Raw genomic sequence first — 13,762 nt, forward strand, 5'->3', positions numbered from 1 at the left:
TCTTTATACAAGGGTGAATGGGTATATATAATAGATAATCTTTCCTACAATTAATCCATAAATCAAACCTTAATTAGCAATTGTCCCTATAATTCAGGCTTGACTTTCCCTCCTATAATCATGCCATAATTGAGACTCGATTTTCCTCCTACAATCACACCAACAAGTAAGAAATTTATAAAATATTAAAAGATATTTTTTCAACTTTTGTGTATACATTTGGAAAAGTAAAAAGTACGGTTGTATTTGGTAATTATTTAAAATAAAATTATTTTCACATGAAAATAGTATTAAAATATTTATTCTATTTATTTTTTTTATACAGATATTATAAAAATTAAAATTTTAATTAAATATTTAACAATTTTTTAAAAATAAAATAAAAAATAAAAAATCTTATCCATAACTAACTAAGGACCCATAATTTTCCTTGCTTAGGTCAAAGGACGAGGTCGACACCATGCCATAGTGCACGATATAATAAATCTAATAAAGAAATTTGATTGGCTCACATGTAACTTCTTGGGAAAGATTCATGTGGAAAAGGTAAATCTTTTGACTTCTCGCAGCCATTCAGCAAACTTTAAAGCATAGAATTGTGTGCATTCTGAAAAATATATATATATATTTATTTTTTTTTCAACTTGTTGGATTCTTGCATAAATGGAAAAGTGAGAGTTACAGCGACTGGGATAAATGGTCTAGAAAAAATTAGAACAATCAATGACACAGATGCTACGAAAAATTTTTACGATCTCTGTGTAAGGGAATGACTTGGAGCGCGGCATACTATTCTTATGCAGAATGAGAAGAGAGAAAGCTTTATATGATTGCTTAATACCCCCTACTATCAAACCCACTATGACTATCAATAACATTTCTACGTACAACATAAGTAAAACATAAGAGTGAGGATGCAATGTTAAGGAGCAAACTCAAACAAGACCATTGCAACATCCAATGCAAGAAGGGAAAACTATTTTTATTTTTCATTTTCAGTTTTATAAAATAATAAAAACTCTAGCTTGCTTTTTTTTTTTTCAAGATTTTTTATTAGAAATTTTAAAGGTTTGTTTATTTATGTAAAATAATATTTCTGTTGATTTTAAAAAAAAAATTACGATGAGGAAAACTTGTTTGTCAATTTTTTTAAAAGAATATATAAAATAGTATCTAGGAACTTAAGGCTTGGGATTGGATTAGGGTTGGTATGGTTTTGAAAGAAATTGAATAAAACTTTTAAATATATTTTATTTAAATATATACAAATCCAAATCAAATATTCAAGTTGCTTGATACATAGGATAAAAAGTGAAAATATAGAGAATATTAAAAGAAAAGTTTCCAACTTTCATATATAAACTTACAAAATTAATATATATATATATATATATATATATATATATATATATATATATATGGTTGACATTTTTTTAATCATTTAAAAATTTGAAAGGATAAACTATTCTTATAAGAAAACAGTCCCAAAGTATTTTATTGTTTTTCATTTTCTTTTCTACGAATGTTCTATAACTGAAAAATTAAATATTTTTTTTCGTATTTCTTTGAAAAATATATAAGAAATATTAAAATGCGTTTTTTACTAAACAGTTCTTACCCTAGTTTTGGAGAAACTTTGGATTTACAGTTGTATTAGATTTGGATAAGATTATGTATAAAGTTGTATTGAAATTTGTCAAAATTTCAATTTTAAATCCAAGACTCAAAATTCATGCTAGCAAACACTGCCTGAATGTATTCTCATATAGCAAATAACAACACTTTTTCATCAAGCGAATCCAATCGCAATGAGAATTTCAAATTGAAAAACTAATCTTGACTCTCACACCATATGTAACCTAATGATATATATGTAGTACATCTTAGTTTGAATACACAAATATTAGAATATTATCTCCTCACATATTGTAGGAGTTTACATTGTTATATATATAATGTAAATAGAGTTTGTTACAAGAGATTGTAACTAGATACATTAGATTACAGCAGAATATTTAAATACAAAAGATTGTTAAGATATCTTTATTATTTGAATTTAAAAAGTTGTTGAGATATCTTCATTATTTGAATTTAAGTTTTTATTGTGATTAGTTCCGAGATCCTTGAAGATAGTTTTTATGAATCCTTAACACCCCCCTTCAAGTGCAATGGAGAGGCACGTACGTTGAGCTTGGAGCAGAGTATTTGAAATCGCGAAAATACTATTGGTTTGGTTAGAACATTGGTCAACTAGTCCTGGGTGGAGACAAACGAAACTGTCAAATCCTTAGCAGCAACTTTATCATGAACAAAGTGAAAATCTATCTCAACATGTTTAGTGCGAGCATGAAATACCTAATTGGCTGACATGTAAGTTGCGCCTATGTTGTCACACCAAAGAGTTGGAGCACGTGGAAATGTAACTCGCAGATCATGAAGAAGGTATTGGATCCATTGTAATTCGGCAGCAATGTTGGCGAGAGCCTTGTATTATGCCTCGATGCTCGAGCGAGACACTGTTGGATGTTTGGGAGAACTCCAGGAAATTAAGTTCTTGCCAAAAAAAAAAAGAATACGCACTTGTGGAACGATGACCATCGGGGCAACCTACCCAATGCGCATCATAAAATGCTTCAAGTTGTTGAGTGGATGACTTAGTGATAAGAAGTCCATGAGGTAATGTATGCTTGAGATATCAGAGTATGCACTTCATGGCCTGTGCGTGTAGCTTAGTTGGACGATGCATAAATTGGCACACACGGTTAACAGCAAATGCCAAGTCGCGACGAGTGAGCAATAAATATTGTAGTGACCCAACAGTGCTTCGAAAAGGAGTTGTATCAGGAAAAGGATCATTGTCATGTGCCAATAGGGAGTGAGTTGATGCCATAGGGGATGAGATCGGCTTAGCTTCAAGCATTTTCGTGGCCTTTAGTAAATCAAGGATATACCGTTGTTGAGATAAAAAAAGGCCCTCTAGTAGCCATTGCACCTCAACACCGAGAAAGAAGTTGAGATCACCTAGATCTAGATCTTTAACAGCAAAATCTTTCTTCAACAGTGCAAGAAGCTCATCAATGGCAGATGGAACTGAAGAGGTGATGATGATATCATCAACATAAATGAGAATAAAAATGTTTGTGGATCCAACATGAAAAATAAATAAGGAGGAGTCAGCTTTGGATGCATGAAAACCAACTTGAATCAAACAAGAGCTCAATTGTGAAAACCAAGCCCTCGAGGCTTGTTTGAGGCCATAAATCGCTTTGTTGAGGCGACAAACATGAGATGGATATAATGGATGTGAGAAACCAGGTGGCTGAGTCATATATACCTCCTCAGAGAGTGTCCAATGGAGAAATGCATTTTGAATATCAATTTGGCACATAGCCCAACCCACATAGTTAGCCAATGAGAGAATAGTCCGTATAGTGGTTGGCTTAACCACAGGACTGTATGTTTCTCCCTAATCAAAGCTAGCTAATTAATGAAATCCTTTAGCCACTAACTACACTTTGTAGCACTCAAGAGATCCATCAGATTTCCTTTTTGGTTTGAACACCCATTTGCATCCTACTACATTCTTAGCGTCATGAGATGGAACAAGGGACTAGGTATTGTTACGAAGCAGAGCATTAAATTCTTCCCACATTGCAACTCGCCACTTTGGTATTTTGACTACATTAGTGAAGTAGGTTGGTTCAATTGTCGCAGCCCTTTCAGCAAGTAACGCTCAAGGAATGGGGTACCAAATTGTGCCATCTGTGTGTTGCCGAGGTCTGAACATGTTGGCTTGAGACTGAGTGACCATTGAGTGCGTTCATGTAGGCGCTGGTGCTGGAGGTATCTTAGTGATAGGAATCAGGGGACAAAGTTGTAGGTGATTGAGGTGATGCGATTGTAGGTGATGAAGCAGCTTGTGAATTAATCACATCTAAGCCTTTTGGTGAAGCAATTAATGGTAATGGCAAAATGGCATGAGTTAGTGATGAAGGTTGAGATGTGGACCTGCAAATGGGAGAAGAAAATGAAAAAGAGGATTCATCAAATATAACATCATGAGAGATGTAAATTCGATTGGTGTTAGGATTTAAACATTTGTAACCCTTATGATGCATGCTACATCCGATAAATACACATGGAGAGGAACGAGGCTGCAATTTATTGCTGTTGTAAGGGCAAAGATGTGGATAGCATGCACACCCAAAAATTTTGAGAAGATTATAATCTAGACTGCACTTGTATAATTTTTCATAAGGTGATATATTATTGAGCACAGCAGTAGGCATGCGATTGATAAGAAAACATGCGGTTTGACAAGCTTCATCCCAAAATTGTCATGGTAAGGAGCTATTAGTGAGAAAAACAAGTGATGTTTCGATTACATGTCTATGTTTTCACTCAGCACATCCATTTTGGGCATGAGTATGTGGGCATGACAAACGGTGATGAATGCCTTGAGTTTGGAGATGAGTATGGAAAGACCGAAACTCACCACTCAGTCGGACTAGAGGCACTTTATTTTAGTATCAAATTTTATTTCAACAAGTGCTTGAAATTTTAGAAATGTGGGATAAACATCATATTTGCATTGAATCGGATATAGCCAAGTAAATCGAGAAAATGCATCAATAAAAGAAACATAATATTTATTTCCAAGATGTTAGACTAAATATTAACTCTAAAGGAGATGAAGAGACATGCGTAGAAGAAGAAAATGGTAACTGGTGGCTTTTATCTTGCAAACACACAGAGCATGGAGCACTAGTTTTATTGGAAAAGATCGGAAGTTGAAATTTGGAGATGGCACGCCAAACAGTTTGAAAAGCTAGATGCCCCAAGCAATGATACCAGTTGACATTTGTTGTGCGTTCACCGACAAGTACTTGTTTTATTGGACTGGAAGGAAGCTGAGAGAGATCATTCTTAAGATGCCCTTGAAGGATTATTTTATTTGTGCTACAATCCTTAATGACAAAGTGAGGTGCATGAAATTAAAAAAATACGGAATTATCACGAGAAAATTTGTTGACTAAAAGAATATTTTTTGTAATGTGAGGTATATGAAGGAGATGTTTTAAAACAAATGAGCGAGTGATATTGCAAAGAAGAGAGGAGCCGATGTGATCAATAGACAAACTTGAGCCATCACCAACATTCATCTGATCAGGGTCATTGTAAGGTTCTGCAGACAAGTTGAGATTGGAGAGATCACTGGTCAGATGATGGGTTGCGTCAGTATTAGGGTACCAATTCTCATCAGGTACATTTGGTTGAGAAGTATAATATGCTTCATGGGACTGAGATGGAACTTGTTGAACAACATGATCAAATCTATAGTGACACTTAAGAGCAATGTGACCTATCTTGATGCAGACTTGGCATGTAGGGCGATGGCTATTGGAAAAGGTACCCGGTGATGGGGAATGACGACCCCTACCTCAACCACATTGACCACGTCCACCATAGTTATGTCAGCCACCAGAGTTGTTATGGATGGGCCGCTGATTCTTGCCTTGATTTGGATGATTGCGAGAGGCCATATATGCAGAGGACATGGCAAGATCGGTGGGAGTCTGATATTGCTCAATGCGCTGTTCATGCGCTAGAAGATGTCCATATAATTCATCATAAGGTAGAGGATCCACACGAGTTGTCATGGACGTTACAAATGGATCATATTCAGTCCCTAAACCTGCAAGCAAATAGGAGACAATTTCATAATTATTTAAAGGCTATTCGGCAGCAGCAAGAGTATCAATGAGAACTTTCATTTTTTGAAAGTACGTGGATATGGTAGAGAATCCTTTCTTCATGGTGGCAAGTTGATAATGAATGGGAGTGATATGGGCTTGAGATTGAGAGAAAAACATTTTTTCAAAAGAAAGCCAAAGATCACGGGAAGTGGTGCAGCCCATGACATGCGAGAGAATATTTTCGGATAGGGAAGATATAAGGGTACTAAGAATGGTCTAGTATTGCTGGCTCCATAACTAGAATGCTGGATTTGGAATGGTGACAACGGAAGTTGAGGTAAATGTTGGATTGGGTATGGTGGAAGGGGGAGGAGGATTGGTGCCATCAACAAAGCCATAGACATGTTGGCTACGTAGAGAGGGAGTGACTTGAGCACGCCAAAGGAGGAAATTTTCATGGGTTAATTTGATGGTGAGTAGATGATGAATATTGGTGAGACTAGCGATAGGAACAGAGGTGGAATTTGGTGATGGTTGTGGGTGGGTTTCAGTAGAAGATGGTGGTGAGCATACAGGGCTGTCCATTTGAACAGAAGAGGGATGTCCATTGGTGAGGCTAACGATAGGAACAGAGATGGAATTTGGGGATGGTTGTGGGTGGGTTTTAGTAGAAGATGGTGGTGAGGATACAGGGCTGTCAATTGGAACAGAAGAGAGACATAAGTCTTGGTGGCTCTGATACCAAGTTTAAATACACAAATATTGGTATATTATCTTCTCACATATTCCAAGAGTTTACATTGCTATATATAGAATGTAAATAGAGGAGTATGTTACAAGAGATTGTGACTAGATACACTAGATTACAGCAAAATATTTAAATACAAAAGATTGTTAAGATATCTTCATTATTTGAATTTAAAAGGTTGTTGAGATATCTTTATTATTTGAATTTTAGTTGCTGTTGTGATCAATTCTGAGATCCATGGAGATAGTTTAAATAGATTCCTTAACAATCTTAATTAATTATACAAAACCACTGACTGCACGCTAGGATGGAATTTGCATGTGGATGGAATTTGCATGTGGACACATGTTATTTATTTGTTACCGCTGAATAGGATCATAAGTTAAAATATACAGAACATATCTTAAAGTCTTCTCCTTATGGGGATTCTACAACAACATGATTAACTTTTAAATTGTAAAAGCTAGGTAGAGGAGGCAGGCATTTGCTTGAAGCTTCAACTCGAAAATAAAATAAAGCAAACTTCGGCTATAATCATGCCACCAAATTCAAGATAAGGCAAGACATTAATAAGAGAAAGAGAATAACATTATTCTTCACACAGAAACAAAACAAGCACCACATTCTTCTTCTGCACGTCTGCTCCCCTTCTTAATTACGAGCACAATATTAATTTCACACTTTTTTTTTTTGTCATAGCAGATTGTAATCCAACACATCTTGAAACATCTCCTCTGATGTCTGAAGAGCAGAAGTTGAATCCCAACAGTTTGACCACCAATTCAGGCCGTCTTTAGAGCCATTCATTTCCTTGAAAGGATCAAAATCAGCGGTTGCATCATGTTCCAAATTGTCTACTTTACTATTAAGGAAGTCATCAAGCTCAAATTGAAATTTTGAAACCAACTGAACTCCCCCGCCAGTTTGCTCTGTATCTAATTTTGGCACCATAGTTGAATCCATCGAACTGCACCGGTCAACAGAAGAATCGTAGGTCTCGGAGCGCAGTAACCCATTTAAAGGATTATCTTGTTCATTTGCCTCTTTGCAGTTTATTTTCTCTTGTTCTTGTCGAAGTGCGGTTGAACCCATATTTCGAACATGTCCGGGTTGAAGAGGAAGGTTTGGGGTTTGATCCATAGACTGCATGATCTGGATCATCTTTTCATGAAGGGGATGCAGCTTGGGCCAGAGTGCAGGGTAGTTGTAGAAAGAGAACGTGTTGTGAAGGCTTTGAAGCTTCATGTGAAGTTGCAGTCTTTCGAGGGCGGAGGAGCTTAAGGCCTGTGACTGTGAGCTTTCTTCTTCGCCGTTCGCATATTTTAGGTCCTCACTGGAGGCAGATGACTGGGTGCTGTGAGACTGTTTTCGCCTTCCTAGCAGCTTCTTCTTCAATCTGGTGTTCCAGTAGTTCTTGATGTCATTATCTGTTCTCCCAGGCAATTGGGCAGCAATTATGGACCACCTATAGTTGCAAAACTTTGAACAAAGTTGGTTTCTAATTATTTGCCAAGGAAAAAATAAAGGTGAAAACTAAGAAGAATTAAGGAGAGAGAAAGAAAGCAGGGTTCGGGATTTTTTTTTTTTTTTTGCGAAATGAAATTAAGTAGATATAGAAAGGTATAGGGATGGTTTACAAAAGAAATCATGTTATTTTAGAATGCAAATTACTGAGTAAAATATGGCTTTATTATAACTAATTAACATAATTGAAATACTGTAGAAATAGGCATTTTTATAATGAAATTTCATGATAATCATTCTTTTGGTTTATTTGAAGTGCAAGAATTTGTGTGATTGAATGGAATGGGTATTATTTATAATTTTACAAATTAATCATATAATTTTTCATTTTCATTTGCTCAATTCATTTTATTTCAATGTACCAAACATTGAAAAAAAAATTATTAGATATACTAGGTCCACCATATAGACTAGTCTAACTAAATGTTAACAACTCTTAAATAGACACATTAGTAAATCCTAGTCAGCTGTTCCTTCACAAAATAAGCTCTAATTTCCGATCTTATTTACGTATTTATGCATCTTTTACCTTTTTTAATGTAAATAAATTTATACTATTTTTGAAAGAAAAACATACACTAAAAAGTAAAATAATAATAATAATAATAATAATAATAATAATGAATTTTCAGTTTAAGATGTAACATAGTCTTATTTAGTTGAAGAAAAGAAAATAAAAATAAATTACTTTTTTGTAGTATTATGGATCTAAATTAGAAAATATATATAATTGCTTGGAAAAAAAAAAAAGGATATAGAGTTGTCATGAATATAAATGGATTACAAAAGTTTATTTTTTAATTATTTAACATGTGCTACATCACAATAATATTAGAATATAAATTATACAAATATATATTTTTCCTAATAATTGTGCAAAGCAGATGATATATATGAATACATACATATATATATATATATATATATATATATATATATTAAAAATCACTTTTCGAATGTTTCCTCATTAGGAAATATGTAAAACTATACTATTATTATTATTATTATTATTATTATTATTATTATTATTATTATTATCATATTGTTATGTTATTTTATTTAATTATTTTATGACCTATAATAACTTCTGCTTGGGCAAATCCTGTTGACCCACCCAAATGACACAAAACTAAGGGATAAAAACATTGCAGCCTGCTCATTGACGCATCCTTAATAATTTATATATATATTAAAAATCACTTTTCTAATGTTTCCTCATTAGGAAATATGTAAAACAATACTACTACTACTACTACTACTACTGCTACTATTATTATTATTATTATTATTATTATTATTATTATTATTATATTGTTATGTTATTTTATTTAATTATTTTATGACCTATAATAACTCCTACCAGGGCAAATCATGTTGACCCACCCAAATGACACAAAACTGAGGGATAAAAACATTGCAGCCTGCTCATTGACGCATCCTTAATAATTTATTAGACAAACCACAAGATAAATTATAAAGAGTTAAGAAAAATATTTATAATCTACTTATATATCGACTTTATATATATATATATATATATATATATATATTTGTAAACACTCTCAATTTTATATCTATAATACTAGTTAAATCAATTTATTTTTTCCTTTCTCCAAGTAAATAAGATCATGTTATGTGTTGAACTTAATTTTTTTTTAGTATTATTCTTCTTTTAAAAAATATTTAAATTTAAATATATTAGAGGCAAAAAGATGCATTTATTTTTCTAAATAAACAATTAAGAATACAATAATTTATTATGGGAAGGAATAATAATTAGGATTTTATTTATTCCATTTATTTAGAAATTGTCATGATTTAATTGGATTAGTTTATGGATGGGGTGTGTGTGTGTGTGTGTGTGTGTGTGTGTGTGAGAGAGAGAGAGAGAGAGAGAGAGAGAGACCTGCTGCCAATACTGATATAGAGGCTGCAGATTATGCTGTCCTCCTCCTCAGAGAATCCCCCATGTTTGATGTTGGGTCTCAAATAATTCAACCATCTAAGTCTGCAACTCTTTCCGCATCTCCTTAGTCCTGTGAATGATTCCATCAAGTTAAATGACAAACCGATCAAACAAAGAATAGCCATGTGCCACTGAATTAGTTTGAAGCATATTCACAAGACAATCACATGAAAACAAATCTAGGTGGTAGTGTAACCAGAGAGAGAGAGTACCAATTTTCTGTGGAAGAGCAATCCAGTTTCCTCCAGTCCCATACTTCTCAATATAAGCCTTGAGTTTTGCATCTTCTTCAGGTGACCATGGACCCTTCTTTACATTGGCCTTGTCGCAGCATGGAGCTCGACCCATCTTGATCTGCGTGATCTTACTCTTGCTTTATCTCTCTCTCTCCCTCTCTCTCTTACCAGCAGTTTTAATTGCAGACGTTGAAATTACGAAGAGGTAGCTGTCTCTGCTTGTTGCGAAAAGAGGAGAACGCAGACCTGGCTTTATAGCTGGGAAGAGTTGGAGCAGTGATGCTTACGACGACAAAAGGTCTCCCTCCATTCAACGCCATTTCTCTCTTTAGGGTTTGTGCAAGGTCCTACTCTCTCTCTCTCTCTCTCTCTCTCTCTCTCTCTAGCACATTTGGATTAGCTATACTCATCCATTTTTATATTTATATTATAACATATATAATTAATAAACGCATCCACACAAAGTAAAACATTTGTATTCTTTCTTTAGTTTATTTTATGAGCGCAGTGCGACCTGCCATCAACAAAAACCCTCATCCTCTTAAATAAATTGCCACCAGTCTCCTGGAAATGTTCAAATATTTAAAAGATAAAGAAAAAATAAAAGAAAAAACAAGAAAGATAGGTCCAATTATTGAGTCAATCCCAAGTGCTCTTGTTATATGTGGACATATTTTTAAATATATATTACAAAGTTCCTAAAATTAATGGTGAAATTTGCTTAAATACTGAGGGCATTGAAATGTTACATTTAAAAATGGAGCAAATACTAGTTTCCGTTGATTAAAATCCTAAATGATAATGGAAATGTGTCCTTGATGGGTGGAGAGGAATGCTCAGTCATTAGTTGTGACTGAAACTCAGTGAGAAACAGTTGGAGGATAAACACTATCAATTTATTTCAAAACTGAATTACAAAATAGTCAAAACACTCGCTCACTGGCTATTACTCTCTTTACACACCATACTACATTGCGCGCACACACACACCTATTTATAATAGATACAAAAACACAATAATCAACAAATGCAACTGGTAGATGAAGTTGGTGACCGAAGAAGCAGCTGGTCAGCAGCCGTCGTCAACCATTACTGCCATCGTCCACCGTCAAATTTACTATTTCAACATCCCTCCTTAAACTTGACTCTCCTAACTTTGTCATTCAGAGCATTGTCTTCAGTCTTGCAAAAATATCATGCCTGAGTGGTTTTGTGAAAATGTGAGCAATCTGATCATACGTTCTGCAAGATATCAATTCCACTTCTTTATTCTTGACATGCTCCCTAATAAAATGATACCGAGTATCAATATGTTTACTTCTTTCATGGTGAACTGGATTTTTTGCAAGTGCAATCGTGGATCAGTTGTCGATGTAAGCTTCTATGGGGTTATCTTGAAGAAATCTCAAATACTTTAGTACATTCCTAATCCATATACCATGACAAACAGTTGAGCTGGCAGCAACATACTCAGCTTCACATGATGATAGCGTTACGATGGATTGCTTATTCAAAGACCATGTAAACGATGTATCTCCCATGAAAAATGTGAATCCCATCGTGCTTTTTCTTTCATCAAGATCTCTTCCCCAATCGCTATCTGAATAGCCGATAAGTTTGCAATCACCTCTTGATGAATAGAACATACCATCGGTGATGGTACCCTTGACATATCGGAGTATCCTTTTTGTAGCATTCAGGTGGAACTAGTCAGAAGTCTTCATGTACCTACTGACAAGTCCAACTTCATTGAGTATGTCTGGTCCGGTGCACGTCAAATACCTCAAGCTTCCAACCAAACTCTTGAAGTATGTGAGGTCAACATCTCCTTCCTCATTCTTTCTCAATTCCAATCCTATTTCCACTGGAATTGTTACAGGGTTGCATATGTCCATCCCAAACTTTTTCAGTACTTCTTTTGCATAGTGGCTCTAGGAGAAGAAGATTCTCTTCTCACTTTGCATGACTTCTATGTCATGGAAGTGAGCCATCTAGCAAATATCCGTCATTTCGAATTCTTTGACCATGCTCCTCTTGAAAGTGGCAAACATCTCTGGATTGTTGCCGGTGAAGATCAGATCATCAACATATAGGCAGGCAATTAGCATGCTTCCATCTGTCTCCATCTTCATGTATAGCGCATGCTCATAGGGACACACTACAAAAAAACTGGTTTTTAGTGATGAAACTATTAGTGACGGATTCAATTTCGTCACTAAAAGTGGATATTAGTGACAATTTTAGCAATTGTCACTAATATGACACTATTAGTAACAGATTTGAAATCCTCACTAATAGTTTTTTCATTAAAACCCGAAAAAATATCGTGGGAAAACATTTTTTGCACAAAAATTATCTCAGGAAAATATTAGCGGCGCTTTTTGCGGTATTAGTGACGAATTTAATCCGTCACTAAAATACACTTATTAGTGAGGATTGAATAATCGTCACTACTATTATTTTTAAAAAATAAAAATAAAATTATTTCAGAGTATTAGTGACGAATTTGAAGATTCGTCACTATTAGCCTCTTATTAGTGATGGATTTGTGAACCGTTACTAATATTTCTTTTTAAAATAAAAAAATAAAAAAATTACTTTAGAGTATTAGTGACGAATTTTAGGAATCGTCACTATTAGTCTGTTATTAGTAACGGATTTAGAAAATGTCACTAATACGTCTTTTATTTTAAAAAAAAATGGCAAAAATTTATTTTAGAGTATTAGTGACGAATTTTAAGATTCGTCACTAATATCCCCGTATTAGTGACAGATTTCAGAACCGTTACTAATACTTCTTTTATTTAAAAAAAAATTTTAAAAATTATTTCAAAGTATTAGTGACGAATTTGAAGATTCGTCACTATTAACCCTTTATTAGTGATAAATTTGAGAACCGTTACTAATATTTCTTTTTAAAAAAAAATTAAAAAAATTACTTCAGAGTATTAGTGATGAATTTCAGGATTCATTTCTATTAGCCCATTATTAGTGACAGATTTGGAAAACGTCACTAATACGTCTTTTATTTTTAAAAAATTATTTCAGAGTATTAGTGACGAATTTCAAGATTCATCACTATTATCCTCTTATTAGTAACGGATTTCGGAATCGTCACTAATACTTATTTTATTTATATAAAAAATAAAAAAATATATTTCAAAGTATTAGTGACGAATTTTAAGATTCGTCACTAGTAGCTCCTTATTAGTGAGGGATTTGGGAACCGTCACTAATACTTCTTTTATTTAAAAAAAATTAAAAAAATTATTTCATAGTATTAGTGATGAATTTTAAGATTCATCACTATTAGCTCCTTATTAGTGACAGATTTGGGAACCATCACTAATACTTCTTTTATTTAAAAAAATATAAAAAAATTATTTTAGAGTATTAGTGACGAATTTCAAATTCGTCACTATTAGTCCCTTTTTAGTGACGGATTTGGGAACCGTCACTAATACTTCTTCTATTTAAAAAAATTTTTAAAAAAATTATTTTAGAGTATTAGTGACGAATCTTGAAATTCGTCACTATTAACCCCTTATTAGTGACGGATTTGGGAACCGTCACTGATACTTATTTTATTTAA

The 13,762-nt window shown here is 33.8% G+C and overlaps 1 protein-coding gene across 1 annotated transcript; it reads right to left on the reverse strand.

The window, feature by feature from the left end:
- Nucleotides 1-7,137: 7,137 nt before the first annotated feature.
- LOC131158610 (transcription factor MYB36) lies at nucleotides 7,138-10,282 on the reverse strand. The gene is made up of 3 exons (XM_058113474.1): nucleotides 10,147-10,282; nucleotides 9,875-10,004; nucleotides 7,138-7,909 (listed from the first exon to the last, which is right to left on the reverse strand). Exons 1-3 carry the CDS (start codon nucleotides 10,280-10,282, stop codon nucleotides 7,138-7,140), a joined length of 1,038 nt encoding a protein of 345 aa, XP_057969457.1.
- Nucleotides 10,283-13,762: the final 3,480 nt, after the last annotated feature.

The sequence above is a fragment of the Malania oleifera genome, chromosome 6 (genome assembly GCF_029873635.1).
Source record: "Malania oleifera isolate guangnan ecotype guangnan chromosome 6, ASM2987363v1, whole genome shotgun sequence".
In the NCBI taxonomy this organism is placed as follows: domain Eukaryota; kingdom Viridiplantae; phylum Streptophyta; class Magnoliopsida; order Santalales; family Ximeniaceae; genus Malania; species Malania oleifera.

What these genes read in the sequence shown, in the direction of transcription:
- LOC131158610 (XM_058113474.1), bottom strand. Translation starts at nt 10,282, where the DNA reads ATGGGTCGAGCTCCATGCTGCGACAAGGCCAATGTAAAGAAGGGTCCA. An exon ending in TGCTCTTCCACAGAAAATTG is followed by an intron (nt 10,005 to 10,146) that starts GTACTCTCTCTC and finishes AATCATTCACAG; the next exon opens with GACTAAGGAGATGCGGAAAG. An exon ending in TATATCAGTATTGGCAGCAG is followed by an intron (nt 7,910 to 9,874) that starts GTCTCTCTCTCT and finishes TTGCAACTATAG; the next exon opens with GTGGTCCATAATTGCTGCCC.